This window comes from Hermetia illucens, chromosome 4 (genome assembly GCF_905115235.1).
Source record: "Hermetia illucens chromosome 4, iHerIll2.2.curated.20191125, whole genome shotgun sequence".
NCBI lineage: Eukaryota > Metazoa > Arthropoda > Insecta > Diptera > Stratiomyidae > Hermetia > Hermetia illucens.
In genome coordinates this window covers 83,991,458-84,012,933 of record NC_051852.1, presented here as the reverse complement: position 1 = coordinate 84,012,933, position 21,476 = coordinate 83,991,458, and the positions used below count along the sequence as shown (strand labels likewise).

At 36.9% G+C, this 21,476-nt stretch overlaps 2 protein-coding genes across 2 annotated transcripts in view; one reads left to right on the top strand and one right to left on the bottom strand.

Annotated features, from left to right (window-relative positions):
* LOC119653844 (carbohydrate-responsive element-binding protein) overlaps positions 1 to 19,896 on the top strand; it is a 95,314-nt gene extending 75,418 nt beyond the window's left edge. The window contains exons 4-15 of the mRNA XM_038058889.1: positions 2,039 to 2,155; positions 10,717 to 10,846; positions 10,914 to 11,003; positions 11,067 to 11,141; positions 11,200 to 11,614; positions 11,677 to 12,461; positions 12,521 to 12,753; positions 12,805 to 13,053; positions 13,110 to 13,237; positions 13,466 to 13,589; positions 19,098 to 19,227; positions 19,300 to 19,896. Coding sequence (XP_037914817.1) covers positions 2,039 to 2,155; positions 10,717 to 10,846; positions 10,914 to 11,003; positions 11,067 to 11,141; positions 11,200 to 11,614; positions 11,677 to 12,461; positions 12,521 to 12,753; positions 12,805 to 13,053; positions 13,110 to 13,237; positions 13,466 to 13,589; positions 19,098 to 19,227; positions 19,300 to 19,433 — 2,610 coding nt within the window. The 3' untranslated portion in view covers positions 19,434 to 19,896. The remainder of the gene's footprint in view (positions 1 to 2,038; positions 2,156 to 10,716; positions 10,847 to 10,913; positions 11,004 to 11,066; positions 11,142 to 11,199; positions 11,615 to 11,676; positions 12,462 to 12,520; positions 12,754 to 12,804; positions 13,054 to 13,109; positions 13,238 to 13,465; positions 13,590 to 19,097; positions 19,228 to 19,299) is intronic.
* On the bottom strand, positions 2,161 to 9,214 carry LOC119653845 (gustatory receptor 68a-like). The gene is made up of 4 exons (XM_038058890.1): positions 7,902 to 9,214; positions 7,787 to 7,849; positions 2,794 to 2,883; positions 2,161 to 2,731 (listed from the first exon to the last, which is right to left on the bottom strand). Exons 1-4 carry the CDS (start codon positions 8,808 to 8,810, stop codon positions 2,657 to 2,659), a joined length of 1,137 nt encoding a protein of 378 aa, XP_037914818.1. The 5' UTR covers positions 8,811 to 9,214; the 3' UTR covers positions 2,161 to 2,656.
* Positions 19,897 to 21,476: the final 1,580 nt, after the last annotated feature.

Genomic DNA, 21,476 nt, shown 5'->3' with positions numbered 1-21,476 from the left:
TTGATTGTCGCGTGTCTTTGCTTCCACTTCCAGTTCGAAAACACTTCTTTCTTATAAAAGTATACTTTTACATTTAGACGCTCTACAGAAATTTGTCTCTGCTTTCATTCTATGTACCAATTTCAATGTCGAAGATGTGCCAAGCTGCCACCAGAAATCTGATATTATGAGTTTATCCAAACTATAGCGAAATGAAGGCTCATGCATGACAGAAGGGTGCCAGGAGAGATGAAAACTTTAGTCCTTACCGTTATGATTATGGTTTGAAGATAATTTGTGAACTTGTCTCTTTTTTGCGGATTATGAACCAATCTAGTCGCAGTCGTCGTTTAAGGCTTCCATTCACCGCGTTGGAAATCTGAAGACGTTCAATATGTGTTTATCGGGTTATTTTTTATCCCGGCTATTTTGGTTTTATCAAAGCGATTTCTGTAAAAACTCATAATCATTCTATAACAACGTAATACAGAAATCAGAATAGGAAGGCACCTTTTAAATCTATTGTAGAGCCTGGATTTTCTTCATGAATTCCTAAATATTTAACGAAATCTCCCTTGATTAAATATTATACAAAAACGTTCTGTTGTACGAGTATTAATGTCCTTTACCAACGGCTGGATTCATATAAATTTAATGGAATTCGATGGAAATGGAAATGCCAAGTATTTCTTTTACACGGGACGTCCTCCAGCGGTTAGTCCATATTGATTTACCATCTATTTTGTACAAAAGCTTACATGTGCAAATAGCAACAAACGATCGTGTACGTCCTCCTGCATCTAAGTCTCTGCCGGCAAGTGTATCTAGAAGTAAACTTGGGGATATGAAGGAGATTCTTAATTTATAATGAATTTTTTGTTGGGCTAGTCTAAAGAGCAAGAGCAAATTATCCCACGTTGGGTGGCATATGTAGCGAACTTTTGCTAGAAATGGCCTTGCGATACTTCTCTTGCTAATCTTTTTTAATAATGCTTCGCTTGAAAAAAGCGTTGCGATGTGGTACCATGTAAGATATCAAACACCCAAAATGCGAAATGCTATGGAGGTAATCAATGCGTTGTCGTTTCTATGGCTGCCTACTTACGCATTGTTTCTCTATTTAGGAAAAGGAAAATAATATTTTCCACGAAGACTATTGGAAATTGCAAATGGTGACTTAATTTATATTTGCATTCCTGTTGACGATGTACGCTGATAACTTTCTGATATCATATTTTGCTTTCAATTTGGAATCTTTTTGAACTGTCTACAGTTCTCTTTGAACTTTCTTTACGTTCAACGCAACGAATCTGTGTTGGTTATTACAACTTAATAAAGCGTCCGAAAAATATTCCCAACCATGTCCCTATATGAAATCGAGTTATCAAATAGCACGCCTTCACCCGGCGCCATTCTCTTTTATAGAAATTTGGATTGCAGTCGGGCGATAGTCTGAAATATTTACGAGCTAAGGTACAACGGGACATTTGATATTAATCTGTATACATAGTAATCAGTAGCATAGGAACAGAAGATAAGTACAACTTATGTACTCCTTTGTCAAAACTTCATGTTTGTTAGAAAAATTGGCATCTCCCAATCTTTATCTGTACTATACTTTTCCTTCTTAAACCACGGTGCATTTCATTCCTATTTGATAGTTAATTTTATAGCTTCCGATGTAACACTCATCGCTCATCTTCTGCGATGTTTTGGTAGCCGTCAGATTAATATCTCTTCTTCTAGAGAAAAGAAATAACCACCCACTTGATGTGTATGGTACCCCAATTAAACCGAACATTGAGTTATGCAGTTCGGTGCATACAAAGTCGTAGTCTACATACTCTCATCTAATTTCAGGATAGGTTTTGTTTTACACAAAACTATAAAAAATGTAGTGCTGCTGAACCACTATGGATATCGTAAAATCACAAACTTTCAGTTTTTCTTGTATTCGTTTAATATAAAATACATATAGATAAAGCATGCAAATTATTGTTTAACGTAAGTGTAAACCAAATCATCCAATACAATAAAAATCTCATTTTTTTTATTCTAGACCGTTGTACTTGAAGGCAAATACTGGAAACGACAACTAAGTGTCATTCAAGCAGAATATAGAAAATGGAGGCGTAACTTCAAATCGAATGCTATTGGTACATTAATTTGTGATTCTGTAAGTATAATCCATTTAATGAAAAAAAATTTCAAAAATTTCAATTTTCAATCAAGGGAAAATATTGCCAACCATAAAAGACGCCAATATTTTATTCCTAGCACAATTTCATTTCCATTGCAACCACAGTTTTGTCACGTGCTTTGATAAGCAATCGTGAAAAATAAAAACTTATTCATCTTAATGGTTTTTGCACATAATCAAAACGTGTGCACAAGTATGTTCGCGTATACACCAACTAAGCAAAAAAAACATCCAGACTTGTCAATGGCCAAAGATTTTCCTTCTTTATCAGTGTTCCAATATTTGGCGAAGCAGACAAAAGCTAATCATTTGTGAAACACGCTGATAAGGCGAATAAAATTTGTTTCCAACCTCTCACTCGTTACTGACCAATTTTTTTTCTTAACGGATCATGATGAATATTTCAATAAAACACCAGATATGAGTCATCCAATCAAGCAATGCTATTTTTTTTATTTGTGTGTATTATAATAATAATTATTTGTGCTTTGCATCTTCCAATTCTTTGAATTGTATAAGCATTAAAACATACGTTAACATGGCACAAATGGTCTGTAGAAGTGAAAGAATAACTTCGATTATTTCCAAGCATTACAACTAATAAAGTTACTCACCTTAAATAAAGTCGAGTAGTCAATAACATAGAAATCATATGCCGTGAATGAGCACTTCTCACGAAGAGATTTCGTCAAGAAATTATCAATCTATAATAATCAATTGAATGCAAGAAAGTTAATTTCCTTATAATTATTGCAAAAGTCAAGATCATAATTTTTTCTGGTACAAAAAATTAAACTGCACACATAGGTTTTATTACTACTATAAACTTTCTATATGACCCATTAAAGACAAGGACTCCACCAAGCAACTAACGCATCTAATAGAATAATTAGGTTTATGCATTAATAAAGCTAGCCTTCATGAAAGCTCAAGTCTCCAATTATCAGCACGAGATAGAATAACATGGTGTCAAATTCAATTAAAAGTTATTAAAAAAAAATAAGCCCGTGGCTTAAAATTTCAATTGATTACATATTATTGCGCTGTATACTATACAGCGCACGAAACTTTCGCCCTCAAATAGTTGTGTATGTTTTGCAATACAATCATCCTGCCAATATGATAACTCTTGTGTGCTACAGTACCATGACTGTATAACATAACTATATTTACAATTTTGGGGAAAAACTGGGTCATTTCCCCTCTCGGCAGGCCTGGGACTAGTAATAATAAATTAAAGCAGGTGGTCTAGTTGAAATTCAAAATTGACTCCCTTGATGTCAAAATATTTACAATGTTTCCACAACTCTCTCACTCAATTCCCCCTTTTTTCACCTTGTAGATATTAAGGCTTTAATTTTCAAGTTGGCTTTCCTAGGACCTCAACGCTTCACTGATTTTAAATGTTTATACAAATGCAAGTAAGCTCCGAGGATTTAAACGGAGCATTTTTCCCCTAACAATAATATTGAATGTACTAAAACAGGCGAAACGAGCATGATATGCGGTGTCTCTTGAACCTTGTCGTACCTTGAATCTACTGCGATAATACTGTTAGTCGCAGATTTTTATTGAGATACCGCCTTATATTTATTATGACCACTTAGTTTATTTCCAACCTTGAATATGGTCCAATCGGAACACATTTGGTTGCTTATTGTCTCGCATGTGACACTTAATACCTTTTCATATTTGTGTGACACTTATCAATTGAAGTTATTTTCCAGCGATCTAATCCAAAAATTCTATTTAATTGCGTTGAATATTTGCAGTAAATCTTCTATCTTCAGAGTCATCTGGTTATCAATCTTATAAGCCTTGAGAATTCATTGATTTCGTAGTTTTTGTCTAAACTAGTCGTTCTACTATACAATTTTCTTCAAAGAAAAGCGGTCTAATTTACACTTCTAGAAGTATGAATAACAACAAAAATTACTCAAAGATAACAAGGAGTGATGAACTATGATTCATTATTTGATAAGACTACTGGGTGAGGACTTAATTCAACTCAATTGTAGTCTCTAATCTTGAATGTCTGGCCGAGTAATGCGTAAAATTTGAAATATATTTACTTCATCATTACACTCTTTCCAATACTATAATCCTATTTGAATGTGGGCTACTGCCGGAAACATGAAATGACTAAATTTAGAAATAGAAGCTATATAAAACCTCAGCAGGAACTAGTATCTAGTAATAGATTAAATTAATCAAAATCAATAGTAACCATTGATCATCGGTAAATTTATTGACTTGTGAATGGTACTAACTTTGCACTCATTGAAAAATTTGAACGTTTTCTAAAAATTAAAAAAAAAAAATGTTAAAAAGTATATATTTATCTATTACCTACATACGTAATGTCAGTCATTACCCATCCCACATGTTAACAATTTCGTCATCATTATCCCACCTTAATAAGGAACTTCACACATCACGGTTTTGCATTGAAGCTAATCAAATCGATGTCCCTACTAGCTGTTTGGCGCCCTGGCCTGTGCCTTCGCTCCATTTGAGACAAGGTATGCCATATCTTCTTTTTCTACCATAAATATGGCTCCCATAAACTTTCCGAGCTGGATCATCCATACTTATACGAAGAAAGTGATCCGTCCACTATAGCCTATAGCAGAGTTTTATCCACATCCATCCAGGTAGTGTAGTGTCACTCTGAAATTTCTTCGTTATATAGACTACGGAAACGCCGATCCTCCTATAGAGGGCCAAACATTGTTCGGACGACTTACCCCTCGAACAAGAAGAGGGTAAGAATTCTCAATTTTTCTTGCTATGAACCCAAGTCTACGAGAAATAAATGAAGACTCGCAAAATCACCAGTCAGAGCTTTGCCCATATGTACGATTTCCGATCTTAAATTGGAGAAATTTTTAACGGATCAAAGTTGCAACCTTCTATCTTTTATTGTTTTCAGTTGACCAGTGCTATTTGATCTTGTTGCTGTATTTCGTCTTGCCTACATTAATGTGCAGTTGAAGATCTTGCGCCACCTGGTCTATCTGAATAAAGGCATCATTATCAAAGGTTGATTGATTGGTGATCGCGAGTAACGATTAAGTTAAATTTATCTTTACTCGCGATTAACGATTAAGTTAGATAAATCGTTGACTGTTATTCGATTTACTCAAATAAATCGCCAGTTTCAAGTAGCCTTTTGATCGTTAAGGGTGGTAAACTTTTTGCCAACAGGGAAAATCGTAGCAACGATGATGAATTTACAATTATGAGAAGAACAGACTAATATGTTCATAACTTAGACCTGAAAAGGATAGTTAGTGCAACTTCCGAAAATTTCTTCCAGAGTTGATCAAAATAAATTCCAACAATAGCCTATAACATAGGACTTTTGACCAAAATGTAGTCAATTTCCTGTTTTTTCATGAATAAATTCTTTCACAGGAAAAATCGTTTGGCCTTCTAACCACAATGAATGGAAATTTTGGCTTTTGGCTATACATATTTAAATGTTAAATGTATTCACAAAGCTGAGCAATGAGAAAGCTAAATGAACTGCTCGATATCACAGGATGTTAAGCTGAAAACTTTCCATTATATTTCTATTAGCGAAATTAAATGGCCCAATAGATCACTTAAAAATTAAAAGAAAGAACTGAAAGGTGAACAGAAGATTCTATGATATGGTAAAGAGCTAAGCAAGCATCCTAATTGAATGCAAGCAAAAAACCGTGCAAACTGAGGATAGCGGGGCTGCTATTTCCCAGAATTAAGTTGCAGATATCGTGAAATCATTAACTACCATACACTGGAAGTTACGAATGGCTGCTAAAAGAGACCAGATCTTCAGGTATGAAAGGTCTTGTTGAATTTTTTGTGTAACAATATTTTGGTACTCGGTGGTTATATAAAGCTTGTAGTGTATATACGTTGAATATACCTGAAAATCAATACGATGTGGTGCCGATACCTACCATAATTTTGTTATTATTATAGAAGGATTCTCACCAAACTTTCTAGTATGCTGCTCGAAATTAAAACATACTTCAGTAATAAAACCATAAAAGGAGAAAGGTTCTCTAGCCTTATTTAAAGAATAGGCAGATGTGAAGAAACATCCAAAAGGGAAAAACAGTCAGAAACCGAAAGTTCGGCACTTCTGGTATGAAAGGTCGTGGTGCTAACGCGAACCGGGCAAACTTTGACCAGCTATGACTTAATTAAAATATTAGGATTTCTACCAAGTTTTCCTAATCTATATTACCGCATATTACGCTTATTACGGATCTAGGATGAACTGAAAAACGGTTCCCAGTAAATTTTCAGAATATAATAATATATTATTATTAACTTTATTTGAGCAGATATCTTAACGTAGAGCATTTTGAGGCCAAGATACCATGTGTATGGACCACTGTAATTTTTTCCTTATGTTTTTCGGAAAAACAAACACCAGGGCTTGTTTGCAATGATGAAGGGAACAAGTGGTTTCCGAAATATCGGTATTTACAAATAAAAATCAACATTACCGAATAGAAAAAATAAGTTTTTATTATTTCAAACACCAGATTTGTGTATTCTTCCCAATTGTTAGGACGTCATTTTGACTATCGTGTCCCAAATTTTTAATACGAAAACTTGTGAAATCGATCGTAAAAATAAAAAGATCAGAATGTAAATACTTAGATGATCAACAAATGAGGCAGAAAAAAACAGAGTATATTCCGAAGGTAGAAACAAAATAATGCACATCTAGAAGACATCGAAAGTAAACGAATCAAAAGCAGTATTTGCTGAAAACATCGGCTGTTGGCGATTGGAAAAAGGATTAGAAATCAAACGTATCGCAAATGCAAAATATATTTAGGAAAATTATTTTAATAAAAACGGGATATAGATAACTAAAACCAACAGTCAATTTCTGTTGTAAAGTCAGTCAGCCTTTCAAGTACCTTTTTTTCTATCTATCCATCCTTATCCACGAGGTCTAACGAAAAATCCGTCATCTTGTCACTCTTCTAGTTTCAATAAAAAAGTTAACTCAGGGGCCTTCATTTGACAAATATCTCTTTTCGAATTTAAAACGTTAGATACAATTACAAATAGCTCAAAATTGGTTCTTCAATTTTTCCCTTCAGAAAGTCTTTTTTTTACAAAGGCCAAAAATTATTTTATAATTGTTGAGAATTTACCAAATAAAATCAATTATAGGAGAAAAATGTACATTGAATTCCTATACATCAACTCAGCCCATGAAAGGGACGAAAATAAGAAAGTGTAAACGTCTGTCGGCGCCCTTTTACCGTAGGAGAAAGTACTAGAATCATTAGAAAAGAATATGTGATGCTTCACCGAGCTCATAAAAGAGGAAGATTTACCTAATGTTCACCTGTTTTAGTTAGCATTGTCAAGTTGAATGAGCGAACGTTTCTGATATCATCATTCAGTAAATAAAGACTCAAATAAGGACTTTCAAAAAAGTATTGCCAGTGATGGTTGTCCTAAATAGTCAAACAACCATTAAAGAGTATGAAATATGGTTAAAAAAAATCTGTGCCAAGGTTTCGAGGTTTTCTTGATAATTCAATGTATCTCGAATCTCGAAATTTAAGAGTCAGTTGCAACGATACTTACAATCTGCCTGTAAGCCTTCTGTTCATGGTAAATTCTAGAAATTATTTGTATCGTCTCATTGACCTAAAAATAAATACTTACGTGAATCACGCACAAGGATCATAAATTGGCTTACCTTTTTATTAGTTTCAAAACACAAAAAACATATCAAGCTGAATGTCATGTCCGGCAAAACCCACAGAATATTTAGGGTAGTTTCCCATATCGTAACGGATTGCTCGTTATGATAGTATATTATCAGCCAATAAATAAAAAACCACTCATGGACTAATGAAAAGAATACATATGCTGAACCAATTAGAATTGGGATTCCATAAATATTGTTTAAATTGTCGCAAATATCACTTAATTGCGAATGTAAAACGAGCAATTTGTTGAATTCTACGGCGTCCGCTTTTAAATCACGAAAATTAAATGTTTTAATTTTCTCGTTGATAATTTGCACGTATATGTAAATTATAGACGCCAAGCAAGAGTAAATCGATAAAATGGCACTAACGATGACACCTTTCAGTAAATAAACCGCTATTGCATAGATTGAAGCGTATTGGAAGTTTTCACCTGGGTGATAAGATAATACTACTGTAGTAGTGAACATCCCATTAAAAAAGATGTAAAAATAATAAAGCTTAGCTGTGTAATCCTTAAGCCTTGAGTTACTCATGGAAACCATTTGCCTTTCTAGGTTGCATATTTCATCAATTAGTTCAAAATTATCACTACTACGATATAGAATCCATAGTAAAATCACCATATAAGCCGATCCTGCCATCCCAATCTCAATTAACTCAAAAATATTCCCAGTTACGTCATATTCTATCCATAGAAACTCGGAGGCGTGCTTGAAGATATAAAGCATAGAAATGATGCCTAGAGCTTCAAATGCAACCACCGATGTCACCACAATCAAAATATCAACTTTCCTGCACTTAAGAATTCGCTGATCTGTATTGCGGGTCAAGGGATATAGCCCAATATATTTAAAGATTTTCAAAAATTGGAACAGTCCTCCAAACGACGTCATTACTCAGGGATCTTTTTGAGGGTAGTGCACAAACTGAAGAAAAAATTATGCATGAAATACATATATCCAAACATTTCGTCATGTCATGGGGCATATGAAAACAAAGTTCTCGCTAGTCACGGCGCTCAATCGATATTTTTGATATGTAATTACATTAACCTTAACAGTAAAAAAGCGTTGAGTTGCATACAATTTCGAAGAGTTTATTTACTGTTTCTATCTTGAAATGTACAGAAAGATATTTAACATACTTTTGTGCGGAATGATTGTAATCCAACAACTTATTGCATCATGCAATGAAATTAGCACTGAAAAGAAGGCCAACCTCTGACGACTTTAACCAGAAGGCTTGCCTCTTTCTTCATATATCTAATATTGTAGTTTTATGTTTTCGATCATCAAACTTGACCAAATATTTTGTAAGCGCAATGACCTCTCGAATGGGATTTCAGAAATGGGCAACACTTTGCCAAATTTCAAAAAGTGAAATTTGGAAAGATTGTAGAAAGATTGTAGAGATAGATTAGAAGTACTTTCCAACATAATTTTGGAGGCATCAATTCACCAAAGAAATGTAGATTCACAGCTTGTGGACAAACATAGTTTAATTTATATGGAAACTCTAATCTATTTTCCGTGCTATTACTACTTGATACGAATAGTACTTTTAAATACCACGCACATGGTGTGATATTTCTCATCAGATTGCAAAACAGGAATGAAAGGCATGTGAGAAAAAAAATTGAAATGAATACTGCATAATATTTGGAAGCAAATGAACGTGACGTTATGTGCAAACCACATCGTCGAGAAGAACTCACAGTTAGAAGACAGTAAAAGAAAGACCACCAAACGAAACACGAAATGCTCACAATCTTAACGTGAACCATGCATCTGCTAACATCTGATTTGGGAAATTTTTAGAAAAGCCTATTTGTTATAAAATTAGTATGTGAGGTGTCACTCGAAACACATCTTTTAGCCCTTAAATGTCGCCCATAACTCTTTCATACTCCAATTTTCGAAAACTATTATACTGGATACAAGCGGCAAAGACATTGATCTTGCCGGGCGGGGTGTGGTGGATAGGGAAAACCTATCGAAGCAATATTTATGGTAGAAAAAGAAGAAGTGTCTCACTTTGCATTACATGGTGTAATAAAAATGTCGATTTAGTGAATCTCGACATAAAGACTGGATGTTTGGAGTCCTTTACTAAGGCAGGAGGATGATGATGGATATTTCCGAATATTTTCACTTATTTCAAGTCAGATTTTAGAAAAAACCAATGAAAAAATGAAACGTTAGAGAATTAATGTCGAGATCAAATATTTGTTTTAAATGTGAGACACCGAAATGCAAGATTGCTGCAACTAAATAAATCTCCATTACTTTCTCAGGATATTTCAAGGCCACACACTTGGTGTACATCAAATCTATAAAGTCATTAGAAACGAAACTGAATTGGAATGGAATTTTAAAACAAGGTTCTCACTGGCATTTTGAGGATTTTGTCTTGTATTCCAATGCGGAAACATAAAAGTTTACTCTAAAACGATCGAATGACATGTTTCAATAGTTCAAAATGTTTAACATAATGTAATAACTTCTTTAAAAACCTTATGGAAAAACAATCTCCGCAGTACTATAACGGGACCCCAAATATATCTGAATTAGATTCCAACGCTATAGTTTCATGCATTTTGAAACTACGACACAACGTTCACAATGGATAGTATATTAATATGAATGAGATTTCGTATTTATTGTTAACGCAGTAAATACATATATCAGAAATGCAATGGCAAACAAAATTTGAGAGGCAATAGATGCAATATCTTCTTTCCGAATTTACACAACGTTCAAATTTACCTTTCCAAACGCTTACTGATCAATATTATTCTAGAAAAGTGAATTTGACTTCTCCGAACTACTCTTTCTCAATGATCCATCTTTAATTAACGATGTTTGGGCAAACGATTCGCTTTTCTCAACACTAAACGTTCCGTTTCCCTTTCCTGATTCACGTGAAATTGGTAAGTGCTATTAGGTTTCTAAGTAACAGCTGAGCACGCCTATATTCATTGATTTCCTTGTTAATAGCTCGAGATGCTGGCCGAGCAGATTTTATTCAACCAACTTTGGGTGCATTACAACCAAATATAGAGGATATTAATTTGAATACATTTCACGGTGGGTGACAAAATTTCTTAAATATATTTCATCTCTAGTACTAACGAGGTCTTCATTTTGCAGAATTGTTGAATGTCCGTCTTCCAACTGTTCCTGAGGATGATGTTTTACGAACTGTCGAATTTCTTCCAATAATGGGTATTGTATCTCATCATCTTCGTAATTTTATAAAGAATAGCAATTACTTTCCCCTTAGGTTCTGAACAAATGGATTCCGCAAATATTGAAGACGTAACAAATAACCCGCAGCATCAATCAATAGGAGATGTGTCGTTGCAGGACACCAACATGCTGGAAATGAGCACAACAGGGACGTTAAGATTTACAGGAAACATGGATATAGATCAGAATCCTGCAGCGATAATTCCACCTCAGAATACCGATAATCAAATCATTGGAACGTATGGCTATAGAAATCAATTAGTCGACTCGAATGAATCGCAAATTCAGAATACATCAGGTGTGGCCAGTTACGCAATTACGGCCAGTATTAACAATCAAGATGAGAATCAAGCCTCAATGCTTAGTACAGTGAACCACAATAGTGGACATAACGGCCGACATATCTTTAAGGACGGCCGAGTAACCAAACCAAATAATAGAAATTTTAGGTAAGTGGAAAGAACCCATAACTCGATCATAATATTGATCTAATATCTTTTCATCCATAAAGAAAACGGGAACCAATCAACTATGATAGAACTCAACCAACGTCGCATCAGACATACCTGTATCAGCAAGTGCTAGCCGAGCAAAAACAGCAGCAAAAGCAACATCAGCAACAACAGCAACATGCGAATAATTCGCAAGTAATGAATACCATGCAGTATTCGCAGCAGTTTTCAAATGCGTCTGTTCTAAGTGCTCCTGGCAGTTTTTCATCGCAACCTTCTAATATTGTTGCCACCGAAATGAAAAGTTTCTCATTTCCCCAACAATCCTCACCTTTTCCAATGTTACATCAAAATTTACATAATCAATCGGAAATCATGTCCATCTTGAATTCTGAACAAGATGCCTTCAAATCTAATTTAGTTCAACAGCAAACATCCCCCAATTCTTCGTTTCCTGTCTATAATAACATGTCAAACTTCAAAAAAGCTGCGTCAACCGCAGGCTACATACTTCAAACAGATATGCAACTTTCGCCTTCGGGTAGTTCTATGAACCAGTTTATTCCGAGCCAACAGCCGCAACAACAACCACAACAGATTCCTCAGCAACTAGTAACCAAGGAAATGTATAGATCTAACAGTCTCCCGCTAAACTCTTCTCTTCCTAAATTTCCGCAAAAGGAAGATAATTTCGCTGTACCCGTATACACGAAGCATTCTCGGTCTCGTACTCGAAGTAATTCTATGCAGCAAACAACGGGTCATGTTTTGTCAACACTCCAGCCAGCTACAAGCGAACCTATGCTCAATAAAAGCACTCTGGCGCAGCTCCTTACTTCAAGTAGTAAGCTCATAATCCCTTGCAAATATCCATTGTAATTATCACAAATTCTTAATCCTTAGATAATAATAAACTTACGGCGAAGCAAAGTACTTCAACAAGTGCCATAGCGTCCTTACCCCCGTCAGGGTTTTCGCCCACATTTTCTAGTTCTAATAATTTGCAACCGACAGTACAAACAACACAATTAACGCAAACGTCTGTAATACAACAGCACCGGCAGCAGCACGTTTCTCCCACTAGAAATGTATCGATACAAAAAGCTACAGTCAGTGCCCCGTCATCAGATAATAAGGTAATACACATTCGCATAACTCTTTTGGTCTCTACAAAATTTTCATTTTAGGTATTTAACTTTTCTGGATCGAGTCTCACTCCGACCGCCAGATTTTCACCGGAATCTTTTCCGGACCCAGGATCTCCACTTTCTCCTACTCATGCGTCAAGCGCGTCTAGCCAACTGAAATATCCACGTGACAATCACCGCCGAGCGGGCCATATCCATGCCGAGCAGAAACGTCGTGGTAATATTAAGAATGGATTTGATATGCTCCATTCACTTATACCGCAGTTGCAGCAAAACCCAAATCCTAAAGTAAACCCTACCAACAGCGTGATAAAACAAGAGTTAATATCTTTTTCCGTTTGTAGCTAAGCAAAGCAGCTACTCTTCAAAAAGCTGCAGAATATATCAAGCAACTTCGGACTGAAAGAAATGGCATCAATGAGAAAATCGATGCGTTGCGCAAAGAGCGAGATGCACTCAACAGTTCTTTATTGTGAGTATGCTACATATTTTCAATACAAATTTCACTTCATACATACATAACTGGATATATTTTCCATCGAACCTCCATTAATTACTGTAACATTGTCAATGCTTCAAACTCATGCAAAGAACCATCGTGTTAATCTCTGAATCTATGTAAAAGATAGGAATGAATAAAAGCAGAATATTGTTATACTTTATCTGCAAAATTATATTTATTTCTTCCACATCATTTCAGGCATCTTCAATCAATTTTACCTGCAAATGGAGCACCTGTTTCAAGACAAAGAACTGAACAAGTTAAGCAGCTGTATAACCAGTACATTCTTTACAAAACAAAGCAGAACTGGAAGTTCTGGATTGTATCCTTTTCAAAGAAAAATGTTTAGTTTTCATTGGAAAGCATTGATTTTAGATGTAAACCTTGCCGGTGCCACTATGTACGTATGTGTAGAGAGAAAGAGTTATCGTTTTGTTGAAGGGAGATTTTCTTAGGTTGTTAATTGTTGATATATATGTATGGTATTCTGTGGATGTTATCCGCATTGTTATTTTGGTAATTTAATACTAATAATTGGCGCGACAATCCAATTGGATCAATGCCTTGACAACATTTAGAGCACCTCATTGAAGACCATGACGATACACTACAGGACTACAGTGCACTGTAGGAGACAATGTAGTCGGCATTGCGCTCGCACGGGATTATTAAACTAAATTAACTCTGAGTACTCACAGCTGAGTCGACTAGTATCCAACATCCAGCCACTATACAAATCCTTCTGTCACTGGTAAAATTTTAAATGCGATCTTCCGCTACAACAGCCTAGCAATCTAACTATTGAGCCGTCCGGACAAATTGAACGTATAAAAATTTGATTAAATTCGTTTCCCTCTCATTGTTGTCATTATTTGCCTATTCCTCTTTAAGTGTCGTAATTTAATTTATCTTCCCACAAATATGTGAAGGTACAAGATTACGTCTGAATTCGGTTGTCCAATGTTTGTGTGTCCGTGTAGTTCGCTTTGTGCGGACTTGAGTAAATTGGTTTGTTAGTTCCTGGATTATCTCCCTAACTCCATCGAAACCATCTTCGAGAATCAGACTTTCATTCACAGAGTCCACACAGACAACGATTTGGTGTGACTCGGCGGGGACTGTAACAAACAAACTAATCCAACCGCTTGGCGTTACTCGCATTCAAATTTAACCAGCAACGGATGTAATGATGCATAAAACTTCCTTCATTACCTTTACAATCTTGACTTATTCGGGATTTTGCCCAACACTAGAACTGAATGCCAAGCAGTTAGTCTTTGATGGTAGCGGAAGATCCGTCAAGGACCTCCGCAATTCTGGATGAATGTGCGAGTTTGCCGGAGCATCTAGGTAAGCCGTGAACTTAGGTGCAACATCTGTAGCTCACAATATGAAAACTATAGCCACCTTTTCGAAACGTCAAATTGCTTGGATTTCCCGAGCCAACTTCTCTCCGCATAAAAAACTTAACACTTGCTCATCCTTATGCATATTGTAGGCAAAACTATCGGATGCTGCCTGTGCTTCATATTAAAAAGCAACGCGAAGGGCCGTCGTAACAAGTCGATTTAAGGCTGATGTTATGCCAGAACGTCAACCACACACCTGCCTCCAATGTCACGAGGCAGACTCATCTGGGCGAAATTTAGTTGATGTATTTGGAATTCAACATAGCATCAACCGCTGGAGGTCTTCTAGATTTATATTCATCCACGACAATATTCCGCAACCATATATCAGTGAGGAATAGTGAAGATATTCGATGCGCTTACTTTGTTCTTCCCCAAGGGATGCCGTTTCAGCATCAGTTCAGACACCACAGGAAAACAGAACATTCTTGAAATCAATAACTCGAACGTGAGTTCCTTGCAGAAATGCTTGGCACTTGTAGGAGGTCAATTATAGCTTGGATTTGGAAGCCATCAATGCGGTTTGCAGTCGACATTTATTTAAATCAAATTCCATCCAAATATCTCGACTGAACATATTAATTATGTGTAACAGATATCTAAGATGACCATCTTCACCAGTATAAAAGTTGATACCAGGTGTATCAGCTCACAGTTAGCAGGTATGCCAGATTTGATTGTAAAACCATGCCCTCTAGTATCATTCAGTAGCCATGGAAGCGGCGCCATACAATCCCAAAGATCACTCAATGGATCCCTTTTGAAAATGTCATCCGTATGCGGATGAGCTCTGAGGCGATGGTATCCTCAGATGAACGCACTGACGAGGTGATATGCCACCCTTTCAAGACTGTCGCCAAAAACTTCAGATCAATCCAATACAACCCTAGGGTATCAATTAATTAAATATACAGGGCACTGTCAAAAGCTTTGGCATAATCCAAGTGGCAACTCAAGAGATTTCTTTGGCCTCTAGTTGCCCATCCTACAAGTACTGAGTCGATAATTAGTTTCTATTTGTAAACCCTCAATTCTCGGAGAGAATGCTGTTGGCATTGACCATTATGCTAATAATGGAAGTTATGAATTTTAAGCGGGCTAACGAGTAAGTCGTTGTATAGTCAATCTAGTCCAAGGCTTCATAACAAGTTGTTTTCCGTGTACGGTTGTCAGTCCCACCTAAACATCAACCTGGAGGACCAGTTGGTACAGTTTGTCCTGTCTCCCCGCTGAGACAAGCAACAACGATACCAGTCTATACCAAGTGCATGGCTTAGCATTCATACTGATGGATGCAAGACATACCTAAATCTCTACCGAACTATGGAGTACGGCACCCGTGTTGAAACGCAACACCACGCCGAGGCGCCAAGGTCTCTTCTCGCTTGAGCATAACCACAGCCCCCATGAAACTCCCACTAGGGGGCCTACCACAAATAACCGAGTTGTACTCACATACAACGGGAGTTCACCCGAAGTATGAGAGTCCAGGAGCTATCCCGGCTCCCATGGTACCAATATACCCCTGGTAAGGTTTCGTGACCAATTACCACTTCAGATGAGTCCCCGTGCAAACTCGGGTTTGATCGTCCTAATTAGGCCTTTGGAGCATTCGCCTATTGCATCACGGCCGGCAAGCCAAAGTGAGTACAGCGTCTCCCGGTGCCACCACTATGGAGGTTCTCCTCGGCCACTTGGTTTTGGTTTGGTCAACAGGGTTGCCGCCACCTCTGAGCACCTCATCTGGGGAGAATCAAAAACTCATCTCGAGTTTAATTTTTTCAGTAAAACAGCTGGGTTTTACAAGTACCTGAGACAGGAAATTGGAGAGTAGTGGCCATTTATGTCTACATGTTTACATTCACCCCCAATTGAAGCGTAGCACTTCAACCGCGCTGACAGGTGGAACTGGTCCAACTGTCGGCAATGATTGCGGAAGTGGAGGATGAGCAAATTCTTCAGTTGAAATCTGTTCGAAGTATTCTCGCCACCTATCCGTTGCGGCTCGACGGTTGGTAAGCAAAGTACCATTCTTGTCATTAACGCAACAAAAGTGTTCGATTCCTGTGTGCGTTCGTTACGGCTTTTGGCAAGTCAATACAGATCTCTCTCGCCGTCCCGAGTGTCCAAAAGTAAAGATTTTTGTAATGGTTCGCTCGGGTGACAGCGACCGCTTTCTTTGCTTCCCGGTTGGCATTCTTATATATTTGCAAATTAGCAGGCGTTTTATCATCGAGAAATTTGTGGTAGAGGCGTTTCTTTTCACGGACCTTCATTTCAACATCATTATTCCAGAGCCAAGTATCTCGGTTGATGTACCGCTTACCCGGTTTGGTGACCCCGAGGGTTGCAGAGGCCACTTTGTGGATCGTGTCTTTCATTTGGTTCCACGATTCTTCCACATTCGTAATGGTCGGCAATCGTATGAGTGAGATCGTTTCTTGTTTTTTCTCACTAAATCGCCATCATTTGATGCGCCGCGAGCCAGTGCGTTCCTCACGCCGTTTTATCGGGAGGACGGCAATCAACGCCCGATGTCGAGGTACGATGGTCTCATAGGGAACGGCTTTGCAATCAGTGACGGTGGTAAAATGTCGGCATCTTATGAGAATATAATCGATTTGCGTTTTACTGTTCCCACTATAAAATGTAGGAAGATGAGACAATCGTTTGATGAACCATGTATTCATAAGTACAAGGTCATGGGTGTCCGCAAAATCGATTATGCGCTCACCACCCTCATTGCGCGCTCCGAACATCTTTCCCCCATGGCACCTGTTACCGTCTGCCTTTTCACCCACATGATCATTAAGGTTGCCGGCAATAATAATATAGTCGTCAGCAGGTACGTGACAAGTCTTTTCATTGAGAAGTTGTCAGAAGGCCAGAAGGCGTCGTGTGTATGCGGTGAAGAAGTGAATAATGCGATCAGCTGATATAATGGTGAGCTTCATCTGCCGATCATGAAATCGTTCGGCTTCTTTAGTGGCATCACGGAAATCCTCTGAGATGGCAATGCCAACACCATATTGAGTGTGTGGGTTACCAAAATAGAGAAGTTTATAGCCATTTTTACTGCGTTCGCATTCAATGCCGCAGCTTTTGGCACCAGACCATCGGGTTTCTTGCAGAGCGCGTCTTTCCTGTTAGGATACCAACATTTAGCGTGCAGACACGTATTTGTTTTGTTTGTTTTGTTCGGACTAACTTGCTTACGTCCTGACACCGTCCATGCGCCAAGAACCCTTGCCCATTTCTCGACAGGACCAGGGCCCGTCCTGCCGCGTCGACTGAGGTGGACGCCCTAGCATTTCTCCGAGGCTTGTGGCTCAATTCGATCATCATGTTTGTAACGACATTGTATGCATTTTCTTGGTCGGCCTGTCGCGGGACCTGTCACCAAGATAGATCGGGTAGGATTTAGCTTAGTGGAATAACTCCAACTATACTTTATTTATATCTTTCCCTGATCTCAGCCTTTTATTTTTTTTTCACTGAGGATAGTACAGAGTACGTTGCCTCAAACCCTCCTCCTTTACCTGGGCTTGGGACCAGCATACTATGTTAATAGTATGGCGGAGTTGCTTTATTTTAATCCCATTTGACCATATAGCCTTCACCCAGTCATTTTATCCTAGGTTTTATATTTTTTTTGCGAACGCCAATCGCAATTTCTTGTGTCTCTCTGTTAGCCAGTATTTCTTAACTTTCGGGCGCCCTCTAAGGCCAGCAGCGGAATGTTCCTCAAACCATTTCTGAGAATATTTCTAGTTTGTCATTGTGTTGAAAACATTGGCGTATTTCTACTGCGAATTTGGCTTACTACGCCAACAGAATTCCGACTTCCATTGAAATCTGCCAATGCACAATCCTCAGCATATCTTCAGTTTCCCTGCGAATGTTGTGAGTTAAGGTCTTGTTCTTTTATTCAGTGCTTACCGACGATGACACACACCGTAATGATTGATTTTGAATTTATTTGTACGTCTCACCATTATATTTATTTAGTGTTTCTAATTTGGCACTTTTTATAAAGCGAACACAACTGTCAGTCACCCGTCTTTACACCACACGAGAAACTCACAAAATTGATCACGTGATCATTTGTCACAGAATCCAAAACTGATATACCGTTATTTTTGGCAAAACGCAGGAATAGGTTAATAACAAAAGTTCAAACACTAAGCAACAAAATATGATATGCTATTTGTAGATTTGTACACAGTGAAGCTACAACATTAAATAAAAAGTGTAATTTAATTCCACACATCAAATTTCGGAGGAGTAGGTTAAGTTTGCAATTCAGATAAATTTATTTAAGACTTTGATTGTTATTCAACTTTCATTGTACTCATGTGTAGATTTACTACATTGTTAGCACAATACTTGATAATTTCTTTCCTTAACTATGTTACTATCAGCTTGGGTTAATTCTTGAACCGCTAATAAATTCTTATACGTCAACTGTATCAGTGGCAAGCATTGAAGAATTATATCGAACCGCCCTGCTGTGGGTTGATCAACATTGCTCCCTAGTTGAACTGCGGCCTGGTAAGTTTCTTTGTTCCTATAATGCCGTTCTCAATGTTTCAAATATTCTCAATTCCTCAAATATTTCGACAGCCGTTTCAAATAAACTTCGATACCTGTCAACAACAACTGATATCCTGTCCGATCCACCATCTTCAATAGAAGAGGAAGTTCTTAAGGCAGTCAACAATAAGAGTGGAGAACATCCAAATTTGACGACTTCTTAGTAATAACTTTCTCTTATGTTACAGTAATAATCGGCTTGCTTAATTTTCGATGTAATATCATAATTTTCATATTCTACTGGTATCACCATAAGTTCATTTCTTTGTTTGCCTTCTGTTCTGATGTTTTCAGACTAGCAATTTTAGGTTAAAAGTATTCTTTAAAGCGACTAGTTTAGAGACGAGTCGTGTTGAAGGAAAAACAAGAGTAATTTTCAAAAGTTGACGCCACAAGGCAAAAGAGGGGATCTTAAATATTTCAGTGCCTTAAAAGTTTTAAAATGAAATTATATGAGAACGTGGATATTTGCTGCCAATGTCTTGTCACAAAATTAAATTTTGATGTTAATTGTTTAACTAATTAAGCAAAGTTTATTTTCATTTTTTTTTCTATTACGTTAATGTGTTAGGATCATAAATATCTAAGGATTGTTTTGTAATTATGCTCGTGAAATAAATAATTTTGTAATATATAAAACTTAATTTCTTTGTATTTTCTGAAAAGTCGGGAAACTAGAAGCTGGCTTTAGGTATGAAAGGTTTTGTGTATTTCTTATATGAACATATTTGAGTGGACATTTGTCCAATAAGTACCTAGCACGTAGTGTATATGGATATAATTTGTCAGAATAGTCCGCACCAAACAACATAGATTCTTTTAATTTACTTATATTTCTAATCTTTATATCCTGGAGATTGCAGTCTCCCGAGAATAATTTATCTTTAAATATTCTTCATCAGAGTAGTGTCAGATGTTTCATTGTTTTGTCGCTTTACGAGTATTTTTCCATAAGCTTAGACTACCAATTATTTTCAATTCAAATCAATTTCAACTTTCAATGTAACCGTAACATACTTTATTGTGCCTCAGTTGGTTGAATGATGTCTAGCAGTATATAATTAAATTCTAGTCTATTGAAGATAAGGTATGTTAGTTTTAAATAGTTAAAGCACGTTGTGATATTGGAATGGAGGACCTTTAGACACTCACTCCTTACTTTTGTACAAAACTTCACGCCTCCGTAAATAAAGAATGCTGAAAGGGACGTAAAATGAAAAGGGGAAAACTAGGGTGGCAGAAGTTCCCAAATTAAAAACAAATTATTTTTCTGCATTTCAATGCAATAACTACATCTAGGATAATATAAATATATGTACTTTAGAAATGGGAGTGTAGATTTAAGTAGATAAAATGCTATACCGAATTGAGAACGACAAATAAGAATTATCTTAAATTGATCCTAACAACTCCCATATATTCATTCTGTTTTTAATACCAAAAGTAACAAATTTTTCTCACATTTCAGTTCTTTTAGTTTAATAGTTACTTTTCAGTATTTTTCAACATAAACCGAAACGATGTTAATATTTGGCAATATCACGTTTTGTTGAATTACAAAATGCGCAAAGATGTGAACTGGAATAAGTCAAACTTTCGGTAAAATCGTAATAGCAGACTAGCGGCTTCGGTGGATGTAGTCCACCACGTCAAAAAAGGTATAAAATAACCCACTAGGGTAGACATTAACTAGAACTACCCACGGAACGCGGAAGCTGACAATTAAAAAGCAACACAACGTCATTCGGAATTCACAGAAAAGTTCATTCAAAAGCACCACGATATTACAGAAAGATATCGCAACATACACGGACAGACAAGTTCACTCTTGGAATCAACGTGTGTAGCAAAGTTTCATTGTCGTCCGGGCAGAAGAAAGTCGTTTATCTCTGGAAATAATCGAGAAACCAACCTGTCTTTGTGAAAGAGTGTGCTATAAAAATGTAAGAATTTTAGCATTCAATTCTGGGGTCTGGCAAAAGTAAATAGAACTCCATTGGGTTTGATAGAAAGCAGTATGTCTGCAGGTGAGCCAATATAGAGTTTAAAACTTGCGACATACATGAACCGTCAAGTATAGTGGCGGAAATCGCTCAAAGTGAGTAGATTGGCATTAATGAACATGAAAAGGCAGTATCACACATCAAGGTGTTGTACCTTACTTTGTCACAAAATGCTACCTTATGCAAAGAACCAACGAGCCCAAG

Excerpts from the sequence above, each read along its gene's own strand:
- LOC119653845 (XM_038058890.1), bottom strand. The coding sequence starts at position 8,810 with ATGACGTCGTTTGGAGGACTGTTCCAATTTTTGAAAATCTTTAAATAT. Across the intron at positions 2,884-7,786 it reads AGAAGGCTTACAGGCAGATT|ATTGATAATTTCTTGACGAA; the intron begins GTAAGTATCGTT and ends TGATTATTATAG. Across the intron at positions 2,732-2,793 it reads ACTACTCGACTTTATTTAAG|ACCATTTGTGCCATGTTAAC; the intron begins GTGAGTAACTTT and ends TCACTTCTACAG.